This window comes from Thermobia domestica, chromosome 1 (assembly GCF_964235325.1).
Source record: "Thermobia domestica chromosome 1, izTheDome1.hap1.1, whole genome shotgun sequence".
Classification (NCBI taxonomy): domain Eukaryota; kingdom Metazoa; phylum Arthropoda; class Insecta; order Zygentoma; family Lepismatidae; genus Thermobia; species Thermobia domestica.
In genome coordinates this window covers 187999709-188022419 of record NC_137454.1, presented here as the reverse complement: position 1 = coordinate 188022419, position 22711 = coordinate 187999709, and the positions used below count along the sequence as shown (strand labels likewise).

At 35.7% G+C, this 22711-nt stretch overlaps 1 protein-coding gene across 1 annotated transcript in view; it reads left to right on the top strand.

Moving 5' to 3' along the window:
• The window catches only part of LOC145692064 (uncharacterized), a 156740-nt gene that overhangs the window by 80011 nt on the left and 54018 nt on the right, over positions 1–22711 (top strand). The window contains exon 4 of the mRNA XM_081767356.1: positions 18923–18955. Within this exon, the coding sequence (XP_081623482.1) occupies positions 18923–18955 (33 nt within the window). The remainder of the gene's footprint in view (positions 1–18922; positions 18956–22711) is intronic.

Genomic DNA, 22711 nt, shown 5'->3' with positions numbered 1-22711 from the left:
TTTCATCAATCTCAGCACTTATGTTCAGTTATTGCAACTAGGCCTACTACTAACAGGAAAGGGAAAATGATTTCATTAATCTTAGCACTTTTGTTCAATTATGCAACTCGACCTACTACTAACAAAAAGCAATTTCATCAATCTCAGCACTTCTGTTCAGTTATTGCAACTAGGCCTACTACTAACAGGAAAGGGAAAATGATTTCATTAATCTTAGCACTTTTGTTCAATTATGCAACTCGACCTACTACTAACAAATAGCAATTTCACCAATCTCAGCACTTCTGTTCAGTTATTGCAACTGGGGCTATTACTAACAGGAAAGGGAAAATGATTTCATTAATCTTAGCACTTTTGTTCAATTATGCAACTCGACCTACTACTAACAAATAGCAATTTCATCAATCTCAGCACTTCTGTTCAGTTACTGCAACTGGGGCTACTACTAACAGGAATGGGAAAATGATTTCATTAATCTTTGCACTTTTGTTCAATTACGCAACTCGACCTACTACTAACAAATAGCAATTTCATCAACCTCAGCCCTTCTGTTCAGTTATTGCAACTGGGGCTACTACTAACAAGAAAGGGAAAATGATTTCATTAATCTTAGCACTTTTGTTCAATTATGCAACTCGACCTACTACTAACAAATAGCTATTTCATCAATCTCAGCACTTCTGTTCAGTTATTGCAATTAGGCCTACTACTAACAGGAAAGGGAAAATGATTTCATTAATCTTAGCACTTTTGTTCAATTATGCAACTCGACCTATTACTAACAAATAGCAATTTCACCAATCTCAGCACTTCTGTTCACTTATTGCAACTAGGGCTACTACTAACAGGAAAGGGAAAATGATTTCATTAATCTTAGCACTTTTGTTCAATTATGCAACTCGACCTACTACTAACAAATAGCAATTTCATCAATCTCAGCACTTCTGTTCAGTTATTGCAACTGGGGCTACTACTAACAGGAAAGGGAAAAGGATTTCATTAATCTTAGCACTTTTGTTCAATTACACAACTCGACCTACTACTAACAAATAGCAATTTCATCAATCTCAGCACTTCTGTTCAGTTATTGCAACTGGGGCTACTACTAACAGGAATGGGAAAATGATTTCATTAATCTTAGCACTTTTGTTCAATTACGCAACTCGACCTACTACTAACAAATAGCAATTTCATCAACCTCAGCCCTTCTGTTCAGTTATTGCAACTGGGGCTACTACTAACAGGAAAGGGAAAATGATTTCATTAATCTTAGCACTTTTGTTCAATTATGCAACTCGACCTACTACTAACATATAGCAATTTCATCAACCTCAGCCCTTCTGTTCAGTTATTGCAACTGGGGCTACTACTAACAGGAAAGGGAAAATGATTTCATTAATCTTAGCACTTTTGTTCAATTATGCAACTCGACCTACTACTAACAAATAGCAATTTCATCAATCTCAGCACTTCTGTTCAGTTACTGCAACTGGGGCTACTACTAACAGGAATGGGAAAATGATTTCATTAATCTTAGCACTTTTGTTCAATTATGCAACTCGACCTACTACTAACAAATAGCAATTTCATCAATCTCAGCACTTCTGTTCAGTTACTGCAACTGGGGCTACTACTAACAGGAATGGGAAAATGATTTCATTAATCTTAGCACTTTTGTTCAATTACGCAACTCGACCTACTACTAACAAATAGCAATTTCATCAATCTCAGCACTTCTGTTCAGTTATTGCAACTGGGGCTACTACTAACAGGAAAGGGAAAATGATTTCATTAATCTTAGCACTTTTGTTCAATTATGCAACTCGACCTACTACTAACAAATAGCAATTTCATCAATCTCAGCACTTCTGTTCAGTTATTGCAACTAGGGCTACTACTAGCAGGAAAGGGAAAATGATTTCATTAATCTTAGCACTTTTGTTCAATTATGCAACTCGACCTACTACTGACAAATAGCAATTTCATCAATCTCAGCACTTCTGTTCAGTTATTGCAACTGGGGCTACTACTAACAGGAAAGGGAAAATGATTTCATTAATCTTAGCACTTTTGTTCAATTATGCAACTCGACCTAGTACTAACAAATAGCAATTTCATCAATCTCAGCACTTCTGTTCAGTTATTGCAACTGGAGCTACTACTAATAGGAAAGGGAAAATGATTTCATTAATCTTAGCACTTTTGTTCAATTATGCAACTCGACCTACTACTAACAAATAGCAATTTCACCAATCTCAGCACTTCTGTTCAGTTATTGCAACTGGGGCTACTACTAACAGGACAGGGAAAATGATTTCATTAATCTTAGCACTTTTGTTCAATTATGAAACTCGACCTACTACTAACAAATAACAATTTCATCAATCTCAGCACTTCTGTTCAGTTATTGCAACTGGGGCTACTACTAACAGGAAAGGGAAAATGATTTCATTAATCTTAGCACTTTTGTTCAATTACGCAACTCGACCTACTACTAACAAATAGCAATTTCATCAATCTCAGCACTTCTGTTCAGTTATTGTAACTGGGGCTACTACTAACAGGAAAGGGAAAATGATTTCATTAATCTTAGCACTTTTGTTCAATTATGCAACTCGACCTACTACTAACAAATAGCAATTTCATCAACCTCAGCCCTTCTGTTCAGTTATTGCAACTGGGGCTACTACTAACAGGAAAGGGAAAATGATTTCATTAATCTTAGCACTTTTGTTCAATTATGCAGCTCGACCTACTACTAACAAATAGCAATTTCATCAATCTCAGCACTTTTGTTCAGTTATTGCAACTGGGGCTACTACTAACAGGAAAGGGAAAATGATTTCAATAATCTTAGCACTTTTGTTCAATTATGCAACTCGACCTACTACTAACAAATAGCAATTTCATCAATCTCAGCACTTCTGTTCAGTTATTGCAACTAGGCCTACTATTAACAGGAAAGGGAAAATGATTTCATTAATCTTAGCACTTTTGTTCAATTATGCAACTCGACCTACTACTAACAAATAGCAATTTCATCAATCTCAGCACTTCTGTTCAGTTATTGCAACTGGGGCTACTACTAACAGGAAAGGGAAAATGATTTCATTAATCTTAGCACTTTTGTTCAATTATGCAACTCGACCTACTACTAACAAATAGCAATTTCATCAATCTCAGCACTTCTGTTCATTTATTGCAATTAGGCCTACTACTAACAGGAAAGGGAAAATGATTTCATTAATCTTAGCACTTTTGTTCAATTATGCAACTCGACCTATTACTAACAAATAGCAATTTCACCAATATCAGCACTTCTGTTCAGTTATTGCAACTAGGGCTACTACTAACAGGAAAGGGAAAATGATTTCATTAATCTTAGCACTTTTGTTCAATTATGCAACTCGACCTACTACTAACAAATAGCAATTTCATCAATCTCAGCACTTCTGTTCAGTTATTGCAACTGGGGCTACTACTAACAGGAAAGGGAAAATGATTACATTAATCTTAGCACTTTTGTTCAATTATGGAACTCGACCTACTACTAACAAATAGCAATTTCATCAATCTCAGCACTTCTGTTCAGTTATTGCAACTGGGGCTACTACTAACAGGAAAGGGAAAATGATTTCATTAATCTTAGCACTTTTGTTCAATTATGCAACTCGACCTATTACTAACAAATATCAATTTCATCAATCTCAGCACTTCTGTTCAGTTATTGCAACTAGGCCTACTACTAACAGGGAAGGGAAAATGATTTCATTAATCTTAGCACTTTTGTTCAATTATGCAACTCGACCTACTACTAACAAATAGCAATTTCATCAATCTCAGCACTTCTGTTCAGTTATTGCAACTGGGGCTACTACTAACAGGAAAGGGAAAATGATTTCATTAATCTTAGCACTTTTGTTCAATTATGCAACTCGACCTTCTACTAACAAATAGCAATTTCATCAATCTCAGCACTTCTGTTCAGTTATTGCAACTGGGGCTACTACTAACAGGAAAGGGAAAATGATTTCGTTAATCTTAGCACTTTTGTTCAATTATGCAACTCGACCTACTACTAACAAATAGCAATTTCATCAATCTCAGCACTTCTGTTCAGTTATTGCTACTGGGGCTACTACTAACAGGAAAGGGAAAATGATTTCATTAATCTTAGCACTTTTGTTCAATTATGCAACTCGACCTACTACTAACAAATAGCAATTTCATCAATCTCAGCACTTCTGTTCAGTTATTGCAACTGGGGCTACTACTAACAGGAAAGGGAAAATGATTTCATTAATCTTAGCACTTTTGTTCAATTATGCAACTCGACCTACTACTAACAAATAGCAATTTCATCAATCTCAGCACTTCTGTTCAGTTATTGCAACTGGGGCTACTACTAACAGGAAAGGGAAAATGATTTCATTAATCTTAGCACTTTTGTTCAATTATGCAACTCGACCTAGTACTAACAAATAGCAATTTCATCAATCTCAGCACTTCTGTTCAGTTATTGCAACTGGAGCTACTACTAACAGGAAAGGGAAAATGATTTCATTAATCTTAGCACTTTTGTTCAATTATGCAACTCGACCTACTACTAACAAATAGCAATTTCACCAATCTCAGCACTTCTGTTCAGTTATTGCAACTGGGGCTACTACTAACAGGAAAGGGAAAATGATTTCATTAATCTTAGCACTTTTGTTCAATTATGCAACTCGACCTACTACTAACAAATAGCAATTTCATCAATCTCAGCACTTCTGTTCAGTTATTGCAACTGGGGCTACTACTAACAGGAAAGGGAAAATGATTTCATTAATCTTAGCACTTTTGTTCAATTACGCAACTCGACCTACTACTAACAAGTAGCAATTTCATCAATCTCAGCACTTCTGTTCAGTTATTGCAACTGGGGCTACTACTAACAGGAAAGGGAAAATGATTTCATTAATCTTAGCACTTTTGTTCAATTATGCAACTCGACCTACTACTAACAAATAGCAATTTCATCAACCTCAGCCCTTCTGTTCAGTTATTGCAACTGGCGCTACTACTAACAGGAAAGAGAAAATGATTTCATTAATGTTAGCACTTTTGTTCAATTATGCAACTCGACCTACTACTAACAAATAGCTATTTCATCAATCTCAGCACTTCTGTTCAGTTATTGGAATTAGGCCTACTACTAACAGGAAAGGGAAAATGATTTCATTAATCTTAGCACTTTTGTTCAATTATGCAACTCGACCTATTACTAACAAATAGCAATTTCACCAATCTCAGCAGTTTTGTTCAGTTATTGCAACTGGGGCTACTACTAACAGGAAAGGGAAAATGATTTCATTAATCTTAGCACTTTTGTTCAATTATGCAACTCGACCTACTACTAACAAACAGCAATTTCATCAATCTCAGCACTTCTGTTCAGTTATTGGAATTAGGCCTACTACTAACAGGAAAGGGAAAATGATTTCATTAATCTTAGCACTTTTGTTCAATTATGCAACTCGACCTATTACTAACAAATAGCAATTTCACCAATCTCAGCAGTTTTGTTCAGTTATTGCAACTGGGGCTACTACTAACAGGAAAGGGAAAATGATTTCATTAATCTTAGCACTTTTGTTCAATTATGCAACTCGACCTACTACTAACAAACAGCAATTTCATCAATCTCAGCACTTCTGTTCAGTTATTGCAACTAGGCCTACTACTAACAGGAAAGGGAAAATGATTTCATTAATCTTAGCACTTTTGTTCAATTATGCAACTCGACCTACTACTAACAAATATCAATTTCATAAATCTCAGCACTTCTGTTCAGTTATTGCAACTAGGCCTACTACTAACAGGGAAGGGAAAATGATTTCATTAATCTTAGCACTTTTGTTCAATTATGCAACTCGACCTACTACTAACAAATAGCAATTTCATCAATCTCAGCACTTCTGTTCAGTTATTGCAACTGGGGCTACTACTAACAGGAAAGGGAAAATGATTTCATTAATCTTAGCACTTTTGTTCAATTATGCAACTCGACCTACTACTAACAAATAGCAATTTCATCAATCTCAGCACTTCTGTTCAGTTATTGCAACTGGGGCTACTACTAACAGGAAAGGGAAAATGATTTCATTAATCTTAGCACTTTTGTTCAATTATGCAACTCGACCTACTACTAAGAAATAGCAATTTCATCAATCTCAGCACTTCTGTTCAGTTATTGCAACTGGGGCTACTACTAACAGGAAAGGGAAAATGATTTTATTAATTTTAGCACTTTTGTTCAATTATGCAACTCGACCTACTACTAACAAATAGCAATTTCATCAATCTCAGCACTTCTGTTCAGTTATTGCAACTAGGCCTACTACTAACAGGAAACGGAAAATGATTTCATTAATCTTAGCACTTTTGTTCAATTATGCAACTCGACCTACTACTAACAAATAGCAATTTCATCAATCTCAGCACTTCTGTTCAGTTATTGCAACTAGACCTACTACTAACAGGAAAGGGAAAATGATTTCATTAATCTTAGCACTTTTGTTCAATTATGCAACTCGACCTACTACTAACAAATAGCAATTTCACCAATCTCAGCACTTCTGTTCAGTTATTGCAACTGGGGCTATTACTAACAGGAAAGGGAAAATGATTTCATTAATCTTAGCACTTTTGTTCAATTATGCAACTCGACCTACTACTAACAAATAGCAATTTCATCAATCTCAGCACTTCTGTTCAGTTACTGCAACTGGGGCTACTACTAACAGGAATGGGAAAATGATTTCATTAATCTTAGCACTTTTGTTCAATTACGCAACTCGACCTACTACTAACAAATAGCAATTTCATCAACCTCAGCCCTTCTGTTCAGTTATTGCAACTGGGGCTACTACTAACAGGAAAGGGAAAATGATTTCATTAATCTTAGCACTTTTGTTCAATTATGCAACTCGACCTACTACTAACAAATAGCTATTTCATCAATCTCAGCACTTCTGTTCAGTTATTGCAATTAGTCCTACTACTAACAGGAAAGGGAAAATGATTTCATTAATCTTAGCACTTTTGTTCAATTATGCAACTCGACCTATTACTAACAAATAGCAATTTCACCAATCTCAGCACTTCTGTTCACTTATTGCAACTAGGGCTACTACTAACAGGAAAGGGAAAATGATTTCATTAATCTTAGCACTTTTGTTCAATTATGCAACTCGACCTACTACTAACAAATAGCAATTTCATCAATCTCAGCACTTCTGTTCAGTTATTGCAACTGGGGCTACTACTAACTGGAAAGGGAAAAGGATTTCATTAATCTTAGCACTTTTGTTCAATTACACAACTCGACCTACTACTAACAAATAGCAATTTCATCAATCTCAGCACTTCTGTTCAGTTATTGCAACTGGGGCTACTACTAACAGGAATGGGAAAATGATTTCATTAATCTTAGCACTTTTGTTCAATTACGCAACTCGACCTACTACTAACAAATAGCAATTTCATCAACCTCAGCCCTTCTGTTCAGTTATTGCAACTGGGGCTACTACTAACAAGAAAGGGAAAATGATTTCATTAATCTTAGCACTTTTGTTCAATTATGCAACTCGACCTACTACTAACATATAGCAATTTCATCAACCTCAGCCCTTCTGTTCAGTTATTGCAACTGGGGCTACTACTAACAGGAAAGGGAAAATGATTTCATTAATCTTAGCACTTTTGTTCAATTATGCAACTCGACCTACTACTAACAAATAGCAATTTCATCAATCTCAGCACTTCTGTTCAGTTACTGCAACTGGGGCTACTACTAACAGGAATGGGAAAATGATTTCATTAATCTTAGCACTTTTGTTCAATTATGCAACTCGACCTACTACTAACAAATAGCAATTTCATCAATCTCAGCACTTCTGTTCAGTTACTGCAACTGGGGCTACTACTAACAGGAATGGGAAAATGATTTCATTAATCTTAGCACTTTTGTTCAATTACGCAACTCGACCTACTACTAACAAATAGCAATTTCATCAACCTCAGCCCTTCTGTTCAGTTATTGCAACTGGGGCTACTACTAACAGGAAAGGGAAAATGATTTCATTAATCTTAGCACTTTTGTTCAATTATGCAACTCGACCTACTACTAACAAATAGCAATTTCATCAATCTCAGCACTTCTGTTCAGTTATTGCAACTAGGGCTACTAGTAACAGGAAAGGGAAAATGATTTCATTAATCTTAGCACTTTTGTTCAATTATGCAACTCGACCTACTACTGACAAATAGCAATTTCATCAATCTCAGCACTTCTGTTCAGTTATTGCAACTGGGGCTACTACTAACAGGAAAGGGAAAATGATTTCATTAATCTTAGCACTTTTGTTCAATTATGCAACTCGACCTACTACTAACAAATAGCAATTTCATCAATCTCAGCACTTCTGTTCAGTTATTGCAACTGGGGCTACTACTAACAGGAAAGGGAAAATGATTTCATTAATCTTAGCACTTTGTTCAATTATGCAACTCGACCTACTACTAACAAATAGCAATTTCACCAATCTCAGCACTTCTGTTCAGTTATTGCAACTGGGGCTACTACTAACAGGACAGGGAAAATGATTTCATTAATCTTAGCACTTTTGTTCAATTATGAAACTCGACCTACTACTAACAAATAACAATTTCATCAATCTCAGCACTTCTGTTCAGTTATTGCAACTGGGGCTACTACTAACAGGAAAGGGAAAATGATTTCATTAATCTTAGCACTTTTGTTCAATTACGCAACTCGACCTACTACTAACAAATAGCAATTTCATCAATCTCAGCACTTCTGTTCAGTTATTGTAACTGGGGCTACTACTAACAGGAAAGGGAAAATGATTTCATTAATCTTAGCACTTTTGTTCAATTATGCAACTCGACCTACTACTAACAAATAGCAATTTCATCAACCTCAGCCCTTCTGTTCAGTTATTGCAACTGGGGCTACTACTAACAGGAAAGGGAAAATGATTTCATTAATCTTAGCACTTTTGTTCAATTATGCAACTCGACCTACTACTAACAAATAGCAATTTCATCAATCTCAGCACTTTTGTTCAGTTATTGCAACTGGGGCTACTACTAACAGGAAAGGGAAAATGATTTCATTAATCTTAGCACTTTTGTTCAATTATGCAACTCGACCTACTACTAACAAATAGCAATTTCGTCAATCTCAGCACTTCTGTTCAGTTATTGCAACTAGGCCTACTATTAACAGGAAAGGGAAAATGATTTCATTAATCTTAGCACTTTTGTTCAATTATGCAACTCGACCTACTACTAACAAATAGCAATTTCATCAATCTCAGCACTTCTGTTCAGTTATTGCAACTGGGGCTACTACTAACAGGAAAGGGAAAATGATTTCATTAATCTTAGCACTTTTGTTCAATTATGCAACTCGACCTACTACTAACAAATAGCAATTTCATCAACCTCAGCACTTCTGTTCATTTATTGCAATTAGGCCTACTACTAACAGGAAAGGGAAAATGATTTCATTAATCTTAGCACTTTTGTTCAATTATGCAACTCGACCTATTACTAACAAATAGCAATTTCACCAATATCAGCACTTCTGTTCAGTTATTGCAACTAGGGCTACTACTAACAGGAAAGGGAAAATGATTTCATTAATCTTAGCACTTTTGTTCAATTATGCAACTCGACCTACTACTAACAAATAGCAATTTCATCAATCTCAGCACTTCTGTTCAGTTATTGCAACTGGGGCTACTACTAACAGGAAAGGGAAAATGATTACATTAATCTTAGCACTTTTGTTCAATTATGGAACTCGACCTACTACTAACAAATAGCAATTTCATCAATCTCAGCACTTCTGTTCAGTTATTGCAACTGGGGCTACTACTAACAGGAAAGGGAAAATGATTTCATTAATCTTAGCACTTTTATTCAATTATGCAACTCGACCTATTACTAACAAATATCAATTTCATCAATCTCAGCACTTCTGTTCAGTTATTGCAACTAGGCCTACTACTAACAGGGAAGGGAAAATGATTTCATTAATCTTAGCACTTTTGTTCAATTATGCAACTCGACCTACTACTAACAAATATCAATTTCATCAATCTCAGCACTTCTGTTCAGTTATTGCAACTGGGGCTACTACTAACAGGAAAGGGAAAATGATTTCATTAATCTTAGCACTTTTGTTCAATTATGCAACTCGACCTACTACTAACAAATAGCAATTTCATCAATCTCAGCACTTCTGTTCAGTTATTGCAACTGGGGCTACTACTAACAGGAAAGGGAAAATGATTTCATTAATCTTAGCACTTTTGTTCAATTATGCAACTCGACCTACTACTAACAAATAGCAATTTCATCAATCTCAGCACTTCTGTTCAGTTATTGCTACTGGGGCTACTACTAACAGGAAAGGGAAAATGATTTCATTAATCTTAGCACTTTTGTTCAATTATGCAACTCGACCTACTACTAACAAATAGCAATTTCACCAATCTCAGCACTTCTGTTCAGTTATTGCAACTGGGGCTACTACTAACAGGAAAGGGAAAATGATTTCATTAATCTTAGCACTTTTGTTCAATTATGCAACTCGACCTACTACTAACAAATAGCAATTTCATCAATCTCAGCACTTCTGTTCAGTTATTGCAACTGGGGCTACTACTAACAGGAAAGGGAAAATGATTTCATTAATCTTAGCACTTTTGTTCAATTATGCAACTCGACCTAGTACTAACAAATAGCAATTTCATCAATCTCAGCACTTCTGTTCAGTTATTGCAACTGGAGCTACTACTAACAGGAAAGGGAAAATGATTTCATTAATCTTAGCACTTTTGTTCAATTATGCAACTCGACCTACTACTAACAAATAGCAATTTCACCAATCTCAGCACTTCTGTTCAGTTATTGCAACTGGGGCTACTACTAACAGGAAAGGGAAAATGATTTCATTAATCTTAGCACTTTTGTTCAATTATGCAACTCGACCTACTACTAACAAATAGCAATTTCATCAATCTCAGCACTTCTGTTCAGTTATTACAACTGGGGCTACTACTAACAGGAAAGGGAAAATGATTTCATTAATCTTAGCACTTTTGTTCAATTACGCAACTCGACCTACTACTAACAAGTAGCAATTTCATCAATCTCAGCACTTCTGTTCAGTTATTGCAACTGGGGCTACTACTAACAGGAAAGGGAAAATGATTTCATTAATCTTAGCACTTTTGTTCAATTATGCAACTCGACCTACTACTAACAAATAGCAATTTCATCAACCTCAGCCCTTCTGTTCAGTTATTGCAACTGGGGCTACTACTAACAGGAAAGAGAAAATGATTTCATTAATCTTAGCACTTTTGTTCAATTATGCAACTCGACCTACTACTAACAAATAGCTATTTCATCAATCTCAGCACTTCTGTTCAGTTATTGGAATTAGGCCTACTACTAACAGGAAAGGGAAAATGATTTCATTAATCTTAGCACTTTTGTTCAATTATGCAACTCGACCTATTACTAACAAATAGCAATTTCACCAATCTCAGCACTTTTGTTCAGTTATTGCAACTGGGGCTACTATTAACAGGAAAGGGAAAATGATTTCATTAATCTTAGCACTTTTGTTCAATTATGCAACTCGACCTACTACTAACAAACAGCAATTTCATCAATCTCAGCACTTCTGTTCAGTTATTGCAACTAGGCCTACTACTAACAGGAAAGGGAAAATGATTTCATTAATCTTAGCACTTTTGTTCAATTATGCAACTCGACCTACTACTAACAAATAGCAATTTCATCAATCTCAGCACTTCTGTTCAGTTATTGCAACTGGGGCTACTACTAACAGGAAAGGGAAAATGATTTCATTAATCTTAGCACTTTTGTTCAATTATGCAACTCGACCTACTACTAACAAATAGCAATTTCATCAATCTCAGCACTTCTGTTCAGTTATTGCAATTAGGCCTACTACTAACAGGAAAGGGAAAATGATTTCATTAATCTTAGATTTTTTTTCAATTATGAAACTCGACCTATTACTAACAAATAGCAATTTCACCAATCTCAGCACTTCTGTTCAGTTATTGCAAGTAGGGCTACTACTAACAGGAAAGGGAAAATGATTTCATTAATCTTAGCACTTTTGTTCAATTATGCAACTCGACCTACTACTAACAAATAGCAATTTCATCAATCTCAGCACTTCTGTTCAGTTATTGCAACTGGGGCTACTACTAACAGGAAAGGGAAAATGATTACATTAATCTTAGCACTTTTGTTCAATTATGCAACTCGACCTACTACTAACAAATAGCAATTTCATCAATCTCAGCACTTCTGTTCAGTTATTGCAACTGGGGCTACTACTAACAGGAAAGGGAAAATGATTTCATTAATCTTAGCACTTTTGTTCAATTATGCAACTCGACCTACTACTAACAAATATCAATTTCATAAATCTCAGCACTTCTGTTCAGTTATTGCAACTAGGCCTACTACTAACAGGGAAGGGAAAATGATTTCATTAATCTTAGCACTTTTGTTCAATTATGCAACTCGACCTACTACTAACAAATAGCAATTTCATCAATCTCAGCACTTCTGTTCAGTTATTGCAACTGGGGCTACTACTAAGAGGAAAGGGAAAATGATTTCATTAATCTTAGCACTTTTGTTCAATTATGCAACTCGACCTACTACTAACAAATAGCAATTTCATCAATCTCAGCACTTCTGTTCAGTTATTGCAACTGGGGCTACTACTAACAGGAAAGGGAAAATGATTTCATTAATCTTAGCACTTTTGTTCAATTATGCAACTCGACCTACTACTAACAAATAGCAATTTCATCAATCTCAGCACTTCTGTTCAGTTATTGCAACTGGGGCTACTACTAACAGGAAAGGGAAAATGATTTCATTAATCTTAGCACTTTTGTTCAATTATGCAACTCGACCTACTACTAACAAATATCAATTTCATCAATCTCAGCACTTCTGTTCAGTTATTGCAACTAGGCCTACTACTAACAGGAAAGGGAAAATGATTTCATTAATCTTAGCACTTTTGTTCAATTATGCAACTCGACCTACTACTAACAAATAGCAATTTCATCAATCTCAGCACTTCTGTTCAGTTATTGCAACTGGGGCTACTACTAACAGGAAAGGGAAAATGATTTCATTAATCTTAGCACTTTTGTTCAATTATGCAACTCGACCTACTACTAACAAATAGCAATTTCATCAATCTCAGCACTTCTGTTCAGTTATTGCAATTAGGCCTACTACTAACAGGAAAGGGAAAATGATTTCATTAATCTTAGAATTTTTTTCAATTATGAAACTCGACCTATTACTAACAAATAGCAATTTCACCAATCTCAGCACTTCTGTTCAGTTATTGCAAGTAGGGCTACTACTAACAGGAAAGGGAAAATGATTTCATTAATCTTAGCACTTTTGTTCAATTATGCAACTCGACCTACTACTAACAAATAGCAATTTCATCAATCTCAGCACTTCTGTTCAGTTATTGCTACTGGGGCTACTACTAACAGGAAAGGGAAAATGATTTCATTAATCTTAGCACTTTTGTTCAATTATGGAACTCGACCTACTACTAACAAATAGCAATTTCACCAATCTCAGCACTTCTGTTCACTTATTGCAACTGGGGCTACTACTAACAGGAAAGGGAAAATGATTTCATTAATCTTAGCACTTTTGTTCAATTATGCAACTCGACCTACTACTAACAAATAGCAATTTCATCAATCTCAGCACTTCTGTTCAGTTATTGCAACTGGGGCTACTACTAACAGGAAAGGGAAAATGATTTCATTAATCTTAGCACTTTTGTTCAATTATGTAACTCGACCTACTACTAACAAATAGCAATTTCATCAATCTCAGCACTTCTGTTCAGTTATTGCAACTAGGCCTACTACTAACAGGGAAGGGAAAATAATTTCATTAATCTTAGCACTTTTGTTCAATTATGCAACTCGACCTACTACTAACAATTAGCAATTTCATCAATCTCAGCACTTCTGTTCAGCTATTGCAACTGGGGCTACTACTAACAGGAAAGGGAAAATGATTTCATTAATCTTAGCACTTTTGTTCAATTATGCAACTCGACCTACTACTAACAAATAGCAATTTCATCAATCTCAGCACTTCTGTTCAGTTATTGCAACTGGGGTACTACTAACAGGAAAGGGAAAATGATTTCATTAATCTTAGCACTTTTGTTCAATTATGCAACTCGACCTATTACTAACAAATAGCAATTTCATCAATCTCAGCACTTCTGTTCAGTTATTGCAACTGGGGCTACTACTAACAGGAAAGGGAAAATGATTGTATTAATCTTAGCACTTTTGTTCAATTATGCAACTCGACCTACTACTAACAAATATCAATTTCACCAATCTCAGCACTTCTGTTCAGTTATTGCAACTGGGGCTACTACTAACAGGAAAGGGAAAATGATTTCATTAATCTTAGCACTTTTGTTCAATTATGCAACTCGACCTACTACTAACAAATAGCAATTTCATCAATCTCAGCACTTCTGTTCAGTTATTGCAACTGGGGCTACTACTAACAGGAAAGGGAAAATGATTTCATTAATCTTAGCACTTTTGTTCAATTATGCAACTCGACCTACTACTAACAAATAGCAATTTCATCAATCTCAGCACTTCTGTTCAGTTATTGCAACTGGGGCTACTACTAACAGGAAAGGGAAAATGATTTCATTAATCTTAGCACTTTTGTTCAATTATGCAACTCGACCTACTACTAACAAATAGCAATTTCTCCAATCTCAGCACTTCTGTTCAGTTATTGCAACTGGTGCTACTACTAACAGGAAAGGGAAAATGATTTCATTAATCTTAGCACTTTTGTTCAATTATGCAACTCCACCTACTACTAACAAATAGCAATTTCATCAATCTCAGCACTTCTGTTCAGTTATTGCAACTGGGGCTACTACTAACAGGAAAGGGAAAATGATTTCATTAATCTTAGCACTTTTGTTCAATTTTGCAACTCGACCTACTACTAACAAATAGCAATTTCATCAATCTCAGCACTTCTGTTCAGTTATTGCAACTGGGGCTACTACTAACAGGAAAGGGAAAATGATTTCATTAATCTTAGCACTTTTGTTCAATTATGCAACTCGACCTACTACTAACAAATATCAATTTCATCAATCTCAGCACTTCTGTTCAGTTATTGCAACTGGGGCTACTACTAACAGGAAAGGGAAAATGATTTCATTAATCTTAGCACTTTTGTTCAATTATGCAACTCGACCTACTACTAACAAATAGCAATTTCATCAATCTCAGCACTTCTGTTCAGTTATTGCAACTGGGGCTACTACTAACAGGAAAGGGAAAATGATTTCATTAATCTTAGCACTTTTGTTCAATTATGCAACTCGACCTACTACTAACAAATAGCAATTTCATCAATCTCAGCACTTCTGTTCAGTTATTGCAACTGGGGCTACTACTAACAGGAAAGGGAAAATGATTTCATTAATCTTAGCACTTTTGTTCAATTATGCAACTCGACCTACTACTAACAAATAGCAATTTCATCAATCTCAGCACTTCTGTTCAGTTATTGCAACTGGGGCTACTACTAACAGGAAAGGGAAAATGATTTCATTAATCTTAGCACTTTTGTTCAATTATGCAACTCGACCTACTACTAACAAATAGCAATTTCACCAATCTCAGCACTTCTGTTCAGTTATTGCAACTGGTGCTACTACTAACAGGAAAGGGAAAATGATTTCATTAATCTTAGCACTTTTGTTCAATTATGCAACTCGACCTACTACTAACAAATAGCAATTTCATCAATCTCAGCACTTCTGTTCAGTTATTGCAACTGGGGCTACTACTAACAGGAAAGGGAAAATGATTTCATTAATCTTAGCACTTTTGTTCAATTTTGCAACTCGACCTACTACTAACAAATAGCAATTTCATCAATCTCAGCACTTCTGTTCAGTTATTGCAACTGGAGCTACTACTAACAGGAAAGGGAAAATGATTTCATTAATCTTAGCACTTTTGTTCAATTATGCAACTCGACCTACTACTAACAAATAGCAATTTCATCAATCTCAGCACTTCTGTTCAGTTATTGCAACTGGGGCTACTACTAACAGGAAAGGGAAAATGATTTCATTAATCTTAGCACTTTTGTTCAATTATGCAACTCGACCTACTACTAACAAATAGCAATTTCATCAATCTCAGCACTTCTGTTCAGTTATTGCAACTGGGGCTACTACTAACAGGAAAGGGAAAATGAATTCATTAATCTTAGCACTTTTGTTCAATTATGCAACTCGACCTACTACTAACAAATAGCAATTTCATCAATCTCAGCACTTCTGTTCAGTTATTGCAACTGGGCCTACTACTAACAGGAAAGGGAAAATGATTTCATTAATCTTAGCACTTTTGTTCAATTATGCAACTCGACCTACTACTAACAAATATCAATTTCATCAATCTCAGCACTTCTGTTCAGTTATTGCAACTGGGGCTACTACTAACAGGAAAGGGAAAATGATTTCATTAATCTTAGCACTTTTGTTCAATTATGCAACTCGACCTACTACTAACAAATAGCAATTTCATCAATCTCAGCACTTCTGTTCAGTTATTGCAACTGGTTCTACTACTAACAGGAAAGGGAAAATGATTTCATTAATCTTAGCACTTTTGTTCAATTATGCAACTCGACCTACTACTAACAAATAGCAATTTCATCAATCTTAGCACTTTTATTCAGTTATTGCAAATAGTTCTTTCTACGAACAGGGAAGGAACAGCGATTTTACGAATCTCAATATTTTTATTGCTATTGCTACTAAGCATAGCACTAAAAGGAAATGGACAGCGATTTGACCAATATGAACACTTTTGTTCAGTTATTGCAAGTAGTTCTACTATAAATAGAGAAGGGCTAGAGATTTCACCAATCTCAGCACTTTTATTCAGTTATTGCAAGTAGGCATAGTACTAAAAGGAAAGAGATAGCAAAATAGCCATATTTGTGTATAATAAAGACACGAAATATAATTTCATATCGCAATGGTTACTATATTCGATGCCATGGAAAATAATAGACCCAGCAAGAAAACGTGATTGAACCTAAAATGAAGCTATTAAAATTATCATTCAGTTTCGTTTAATAAACGTATAATAGATAATGCTGAAAAATATCCTAATGTAACCTCTTTTCAAGCATTTTAATTAAAGTGACAACAGTTAAATATAATTTTAAAGAAATGTGTGTGTGTATATAAATGTACCAAGACCAAGAGCTGTTGTAAGTTTGGTTCAAAAAGGCTATATTCGTTAACAGATTATTTTTAGAATATGTTATTTTAAATTTAATGCTTCCATTGTTTTCGTGTGTTGTAGCTAATTTGAAGAAGGATTTGCATATTCTCATCATGAAACACACTATATGTCCCACTAATGAAGAGTGGCAAACTAAACCCGAATACAACTGTAGCAAGCCATTAAACGGGATATTAATTAAATTGTTTCACTACATAGACGAAGACAGCTTGAACAAAGTTAAATTTATTATGTTCAGATTTAACTTTTAAGTATTTTTTCTTTTATACAGTTAAGTGCCAAAAGTCATGGGATATCTACTTAAGAACATGTGGGACCTCTTCGAGCACTACACAGTGCAACTACTCGACGTGGTAAGGTAGTTTACTGGAAGGATGTACAGTCATTCAGTCTCGATTTTTGTCAACAGTTCGGTGTTTGTAGCAGATGGATGATCCTGGGCATTAGCGGCCGTTTTATGATGTCCCATATGTCCTCGATTGGATTCATATCCGCAGATCTTGGAAGCCAAATAATTTATTCGAAGTATTTAGGATGTGTCTCTGATCAATCGCGCATCATTCTGCATAGCGATTACCGGTCCATGTGTGATTTAAGCAGACCAGATTACCTAAACTCTGCCATCTAAATACGTCCCATGCATTATTGAGCCATCACCAGCTTGGAGAATGCTTTGTTGAGAATTTGGTCCATGATCCCATGAGGCTTGCACCATCCGCACGTACAAACTGGAAATACGGCTCGTGTGATCACGTAACATCTTGTCAGTCATTGTCCCAATCCGCGTGTTCCTGATGCCACATGAATCGCCGCTGCCGATGGTTAGTAGTGGCATTAGTGTCGGTCTGGGGCTGCGATACACTGGAGATCAAATTGCGCTGCACTGACTTCTGAGATACTTGCTGAGACGTCCAGCATTGTGTCAGTTCACGCACTGTTGCTTGTCTGTTTGTCTAGACATAGCTGGTCGCAGTCATCCAGCACACGTGGGCTGCCACTACGTTGTCTCTGTTGGATCAAAATGCCTTCAATGTGGTACTCATGGTCCACCCTTAACAGTGTCGCTAAAAAAAATCAATCTCCGGGTAACTTCCAAAATTGAATGCCGTATTGGTCTAACAACAACTGCCATCCAGTACTCAAACGCCGATAATTCCTGTCGTATTGCAATCCCCACGGTAGCTTTCACTTCACTCACAAAACTCCAACTGACAGCACTGAAACTGATTCGCGTTGTTCGACCGGTTTTACACGATGATCTCCCGACGTCAATTCCCTACCTCTATTTCACTACTTTTAGCACTTAAGAGTACATATTTCATTTATACAATTTGCTTTTTTCAAATAAAATTATATTTTAATTATTACTTTCAATTTTTACTTCAGTTTTAATAGATTTTTGATATATTTACTTTATTCTCTTACAGCCTGTAGAACGTAAAGTGTCTAAACCAAGACTTGTAAGTATATAAATTTTGTGTTTTTCTTCAATGTTTCTAAGTTCTTATGGGTAAACTCTGATATTAGCAATGTCTTTGGGTGTTATATTCTATAAGATATTTCAAGCTAAGCATTAGGTTTGACCGCGTCGTACTTCTACAGCAACATACATATCACATGAGAAAAATTCTTTACTACTAATATTATTAGGCAACCCCAAGATGGTCGAAGTAATTTACTTGAGAATCAAAATAAACTCAACTGTATGTACGTATAATATATAATGAAAAGTCAACATTCGAAAAGGTTGAGAGAGATAAAAATCAAAAGCGGGAGTTATATTACAGAAAACAGAATCTTTAAATTGGTGACTAATATGTATTTGGAAAATATCTATCTGTTTCTTAGATGAAAAAAGTCAGAGACCAAGCAGATAGCCCTTTACATTTATTGGCTTCAACGAAAGAATTACATAGATTTGTTTACTGCACTTTTACTTTATAATTTCTAAAAGAAGAATACTTAACGAAAATTACTTTAGGATTCAGTTAGAATTTAGATACAGACAGTTATTAAGTTTAATATATAACTATTACAATAACATCAAAAATATATTTATTGGAATTCTTATATCGTTCATTCTTTCTCTTCTTGACACTAATCTTGCCAAGAAAAGAAAACAAATATTTCTTTAAGATTTACATACCATGCCTGTGCTCTAGAGTATAAAAGAGACAGCCGGCTGTCTAATAATGAAAATTAATGAATATGAAAGAATTGGTGGAATACAGGATAACCCGAGAAATGTCATTAACACGATGGTGTTCACCACAGACGCACATGGTCTCGGATCAGGCCCGTAGCCAGCCTGATTGCTTAGGGCGGGCAATAATGAATACTGAGGGGGCAATGGCAGGGACCTCAAGTAACTCAAAAACTCTTTCTCTCTCTAATATATATATATAGTTTTTGTTCCTTGAGGCGCTTGTCGTTGTCAATGTCTATGTTCCTTTATATATTTATTTATTATTTATGGAATTTATAAGAAAGTTGAAACACTTTATTATGCTGATAAATATTACAGTATCAAATCCACGACTATCAAATATCATCATTAACATTTTTTGTTAAAATGATGGTATATAATTCAATATATATTTTAATACACTAAGTAGTACTAAAAGTAAAAAGTAATTTATTTTAGGAACATTTATTAACTGTTATCTAAATTATAGTGTTTTGGAACTACAATACTTTTATTACAAGTAGATTATGGATTTATGTATAAAAGTTAAGAAACAACCCTGGTATAAGTAAAATAAATATTTTTTTACAGTCCTTATGTAAGTAATTACAGCAAAAGGAGTTGACGTGAGCACTTCGCAAATTCAATTACAAGCTGGTCTAGTTCTAGTGCACTTAGAATATCTTTGTTGTAAGCCAGGAGAACGAGGTCCGATTTTCTTTCATGTCCCATAGACAGACGTTGAGGTCGAAGGAGAGCTGTCAGATGTGAGAAGCAGTTTTCGAACGTGGACGTAGAAAACGGGATAATAAAGCAGCTTCTGTAAGCATCTTTAGGCCCGGGAAAGCCTCGCCATATTTTCCAATTTGTTTTGTGAGCTCTTCCAGAGATGATGTCTTGTTGATCAGTCGATTTGCTATATCTGTTTCCTGCTTCAAATTCTGAAGCACTTTGCAATGCAGGTCTTTGTACTTTACAACATCACACAGAGGTTTCAAATTTTCCCCACTTCTTTTCTAACTCAGTAAATGGTGAATGGCACCAATCATAGCTGTCCCTGTCTCACTGAATCTACTCCGAATTTCTTCGACGGAGATATAGAGAACTTTGCAGAATAATCTTTTCAGCTCCTTCTCGTCTTCCTTTCCCTTCCCCAAATTTATGCCTTCCAAATCAACAACAGAATCAGCTAAGCGACTGGAGTGTGTGCATTTGCGTTTTAATAGTTGCTGAATCGAAGTGTTTAAGGCATATGCCTTCTTTGCATCGTGAAGGATATTTTCAAATATTCCTTCGTCTTGCCGGCAAAACCTGAGCTGTTTCGTTACCGATCCTATTAACTTCACAGCGGCATCAATGTCCAAATCTCTTCTTTGTAGCAGTGCGTTTGTCGGTTTTAGATATCCAAGAACTCTGCACATGAGCTCAGTGAGGAAACAGAAAGTCTTAGTTGAGATCTGATGTAGTAAACCGGTAGCTTCAACTTTCATTGAGGCGTGTTCTTCACAGGAAGTTTGAATTGCCATCAGTGCACTTAATATGTGAAACCTGTCGTCATGAATTACAGTCACTGTGTCAAGATGTCCAGTCCAACGTTGTTCCAACAATCGCTTTAAACTCCTTCCTGCGTAATCTGCTGCAACGCGTCCTTTTCTGTAAAAGTAATATAATTGTTGACAAATATCAAAGAACTCTTTCAGTTTAGGAATTGTGTCAATGGCTCTACAAATAACTAGATGTAATTGGTGATTGAAACAGTGAGCAAACAAAATGTTCCTCTTCAAATCCTCAGACAAAAGAGCTTGCATTCCATTTTTCTGACCACTCATGACAGGTGCTCCATCGTAGCACTGTGCTATTATCGTGTCGGTTTTGAATTCTACTTTTCTTAAACAATCTAAAATGGCGTTCTTAATGCTGACAGCGTCTTTTTTGTCCAACTTCAGTATAGCTACACATCTTTCTTGCACTTTAAAATTCACAAGGTACCTAATTGCGACAGACAAATCTTCGATTCGTTGTTTGTCTCTGGTTTCATCTGCAAGTAATGAACAAAATGTACTTTCGTTTGCTTCATTTACTATTTTCCTCTTAACAGATTCTGCCATGAAATGAATTATCTCATTCTGAATATCCGGACTAGTGTATGTTGCATTGGCAGGGGTAGTTTTGACAATTTCTACTAATTTCGAATCTTTACGAATACTAAATTCAAACAAATTTAAGAATAAACCACTTGAGTTGCTCACACCCAGAATCTCCCCTAAAGAACAAATGATCCACAGCCAAGAATTGAATAACTTCCATCACACTTTTCACATAATACCTATTATTCATAATTACATCACTACACACCTTCTTCACGACCGTTTCGCCCGATTCCTCACGTTTCCGTTGCTCCAAGTAGCAAGCCACAGCGTGCCTATGAGTTTCAGAATTGGCGTGACGAGAAAATCCCTTGGTTGCATGCTCCATTTTTCTCGGTTGCATGCTTCCAGTCTCTGAAACCATTCTGCACAAATGAGGGATCACTGTTTCTTGACGGATATTTCCGGCATGGAAAGCAAACGGCAGCATCTTACATAAGAGAATACTCGAGCCAATCCCACGTTTTGTACCATATTGGACGAAATCGTCGAATTGAACCAGAAATACTGGAACCTGGAAAATTTGCAAGATACGGCTGAGCGGGTTTTGTATCGCCAAGGTCTGATACATGGTGGAAATCAACACCAACATGGTGGAAATCAGATATTTGACTAGTTTCTTCTTGACCTTCTACACATGTTGATACAGATGATCCTGCTTCTGAATTAGTTTCATTTTCGATAACTTTTGCACCAAAAATGACTTGATGGATGCTTGCTTCATATTTATGAGGTTATAATAGTCAGTAGAGTATTTGGAAACGTCTGTCGAGAGACATTTGCCTGTAGTTCATTTTCTACTGTTTTTGTTTCTTTCTGGAAATTTGCTAAGCACTCTGCTACTTATTATTGCGCGCAATTATAATGGTGTGTGACAAAATCTT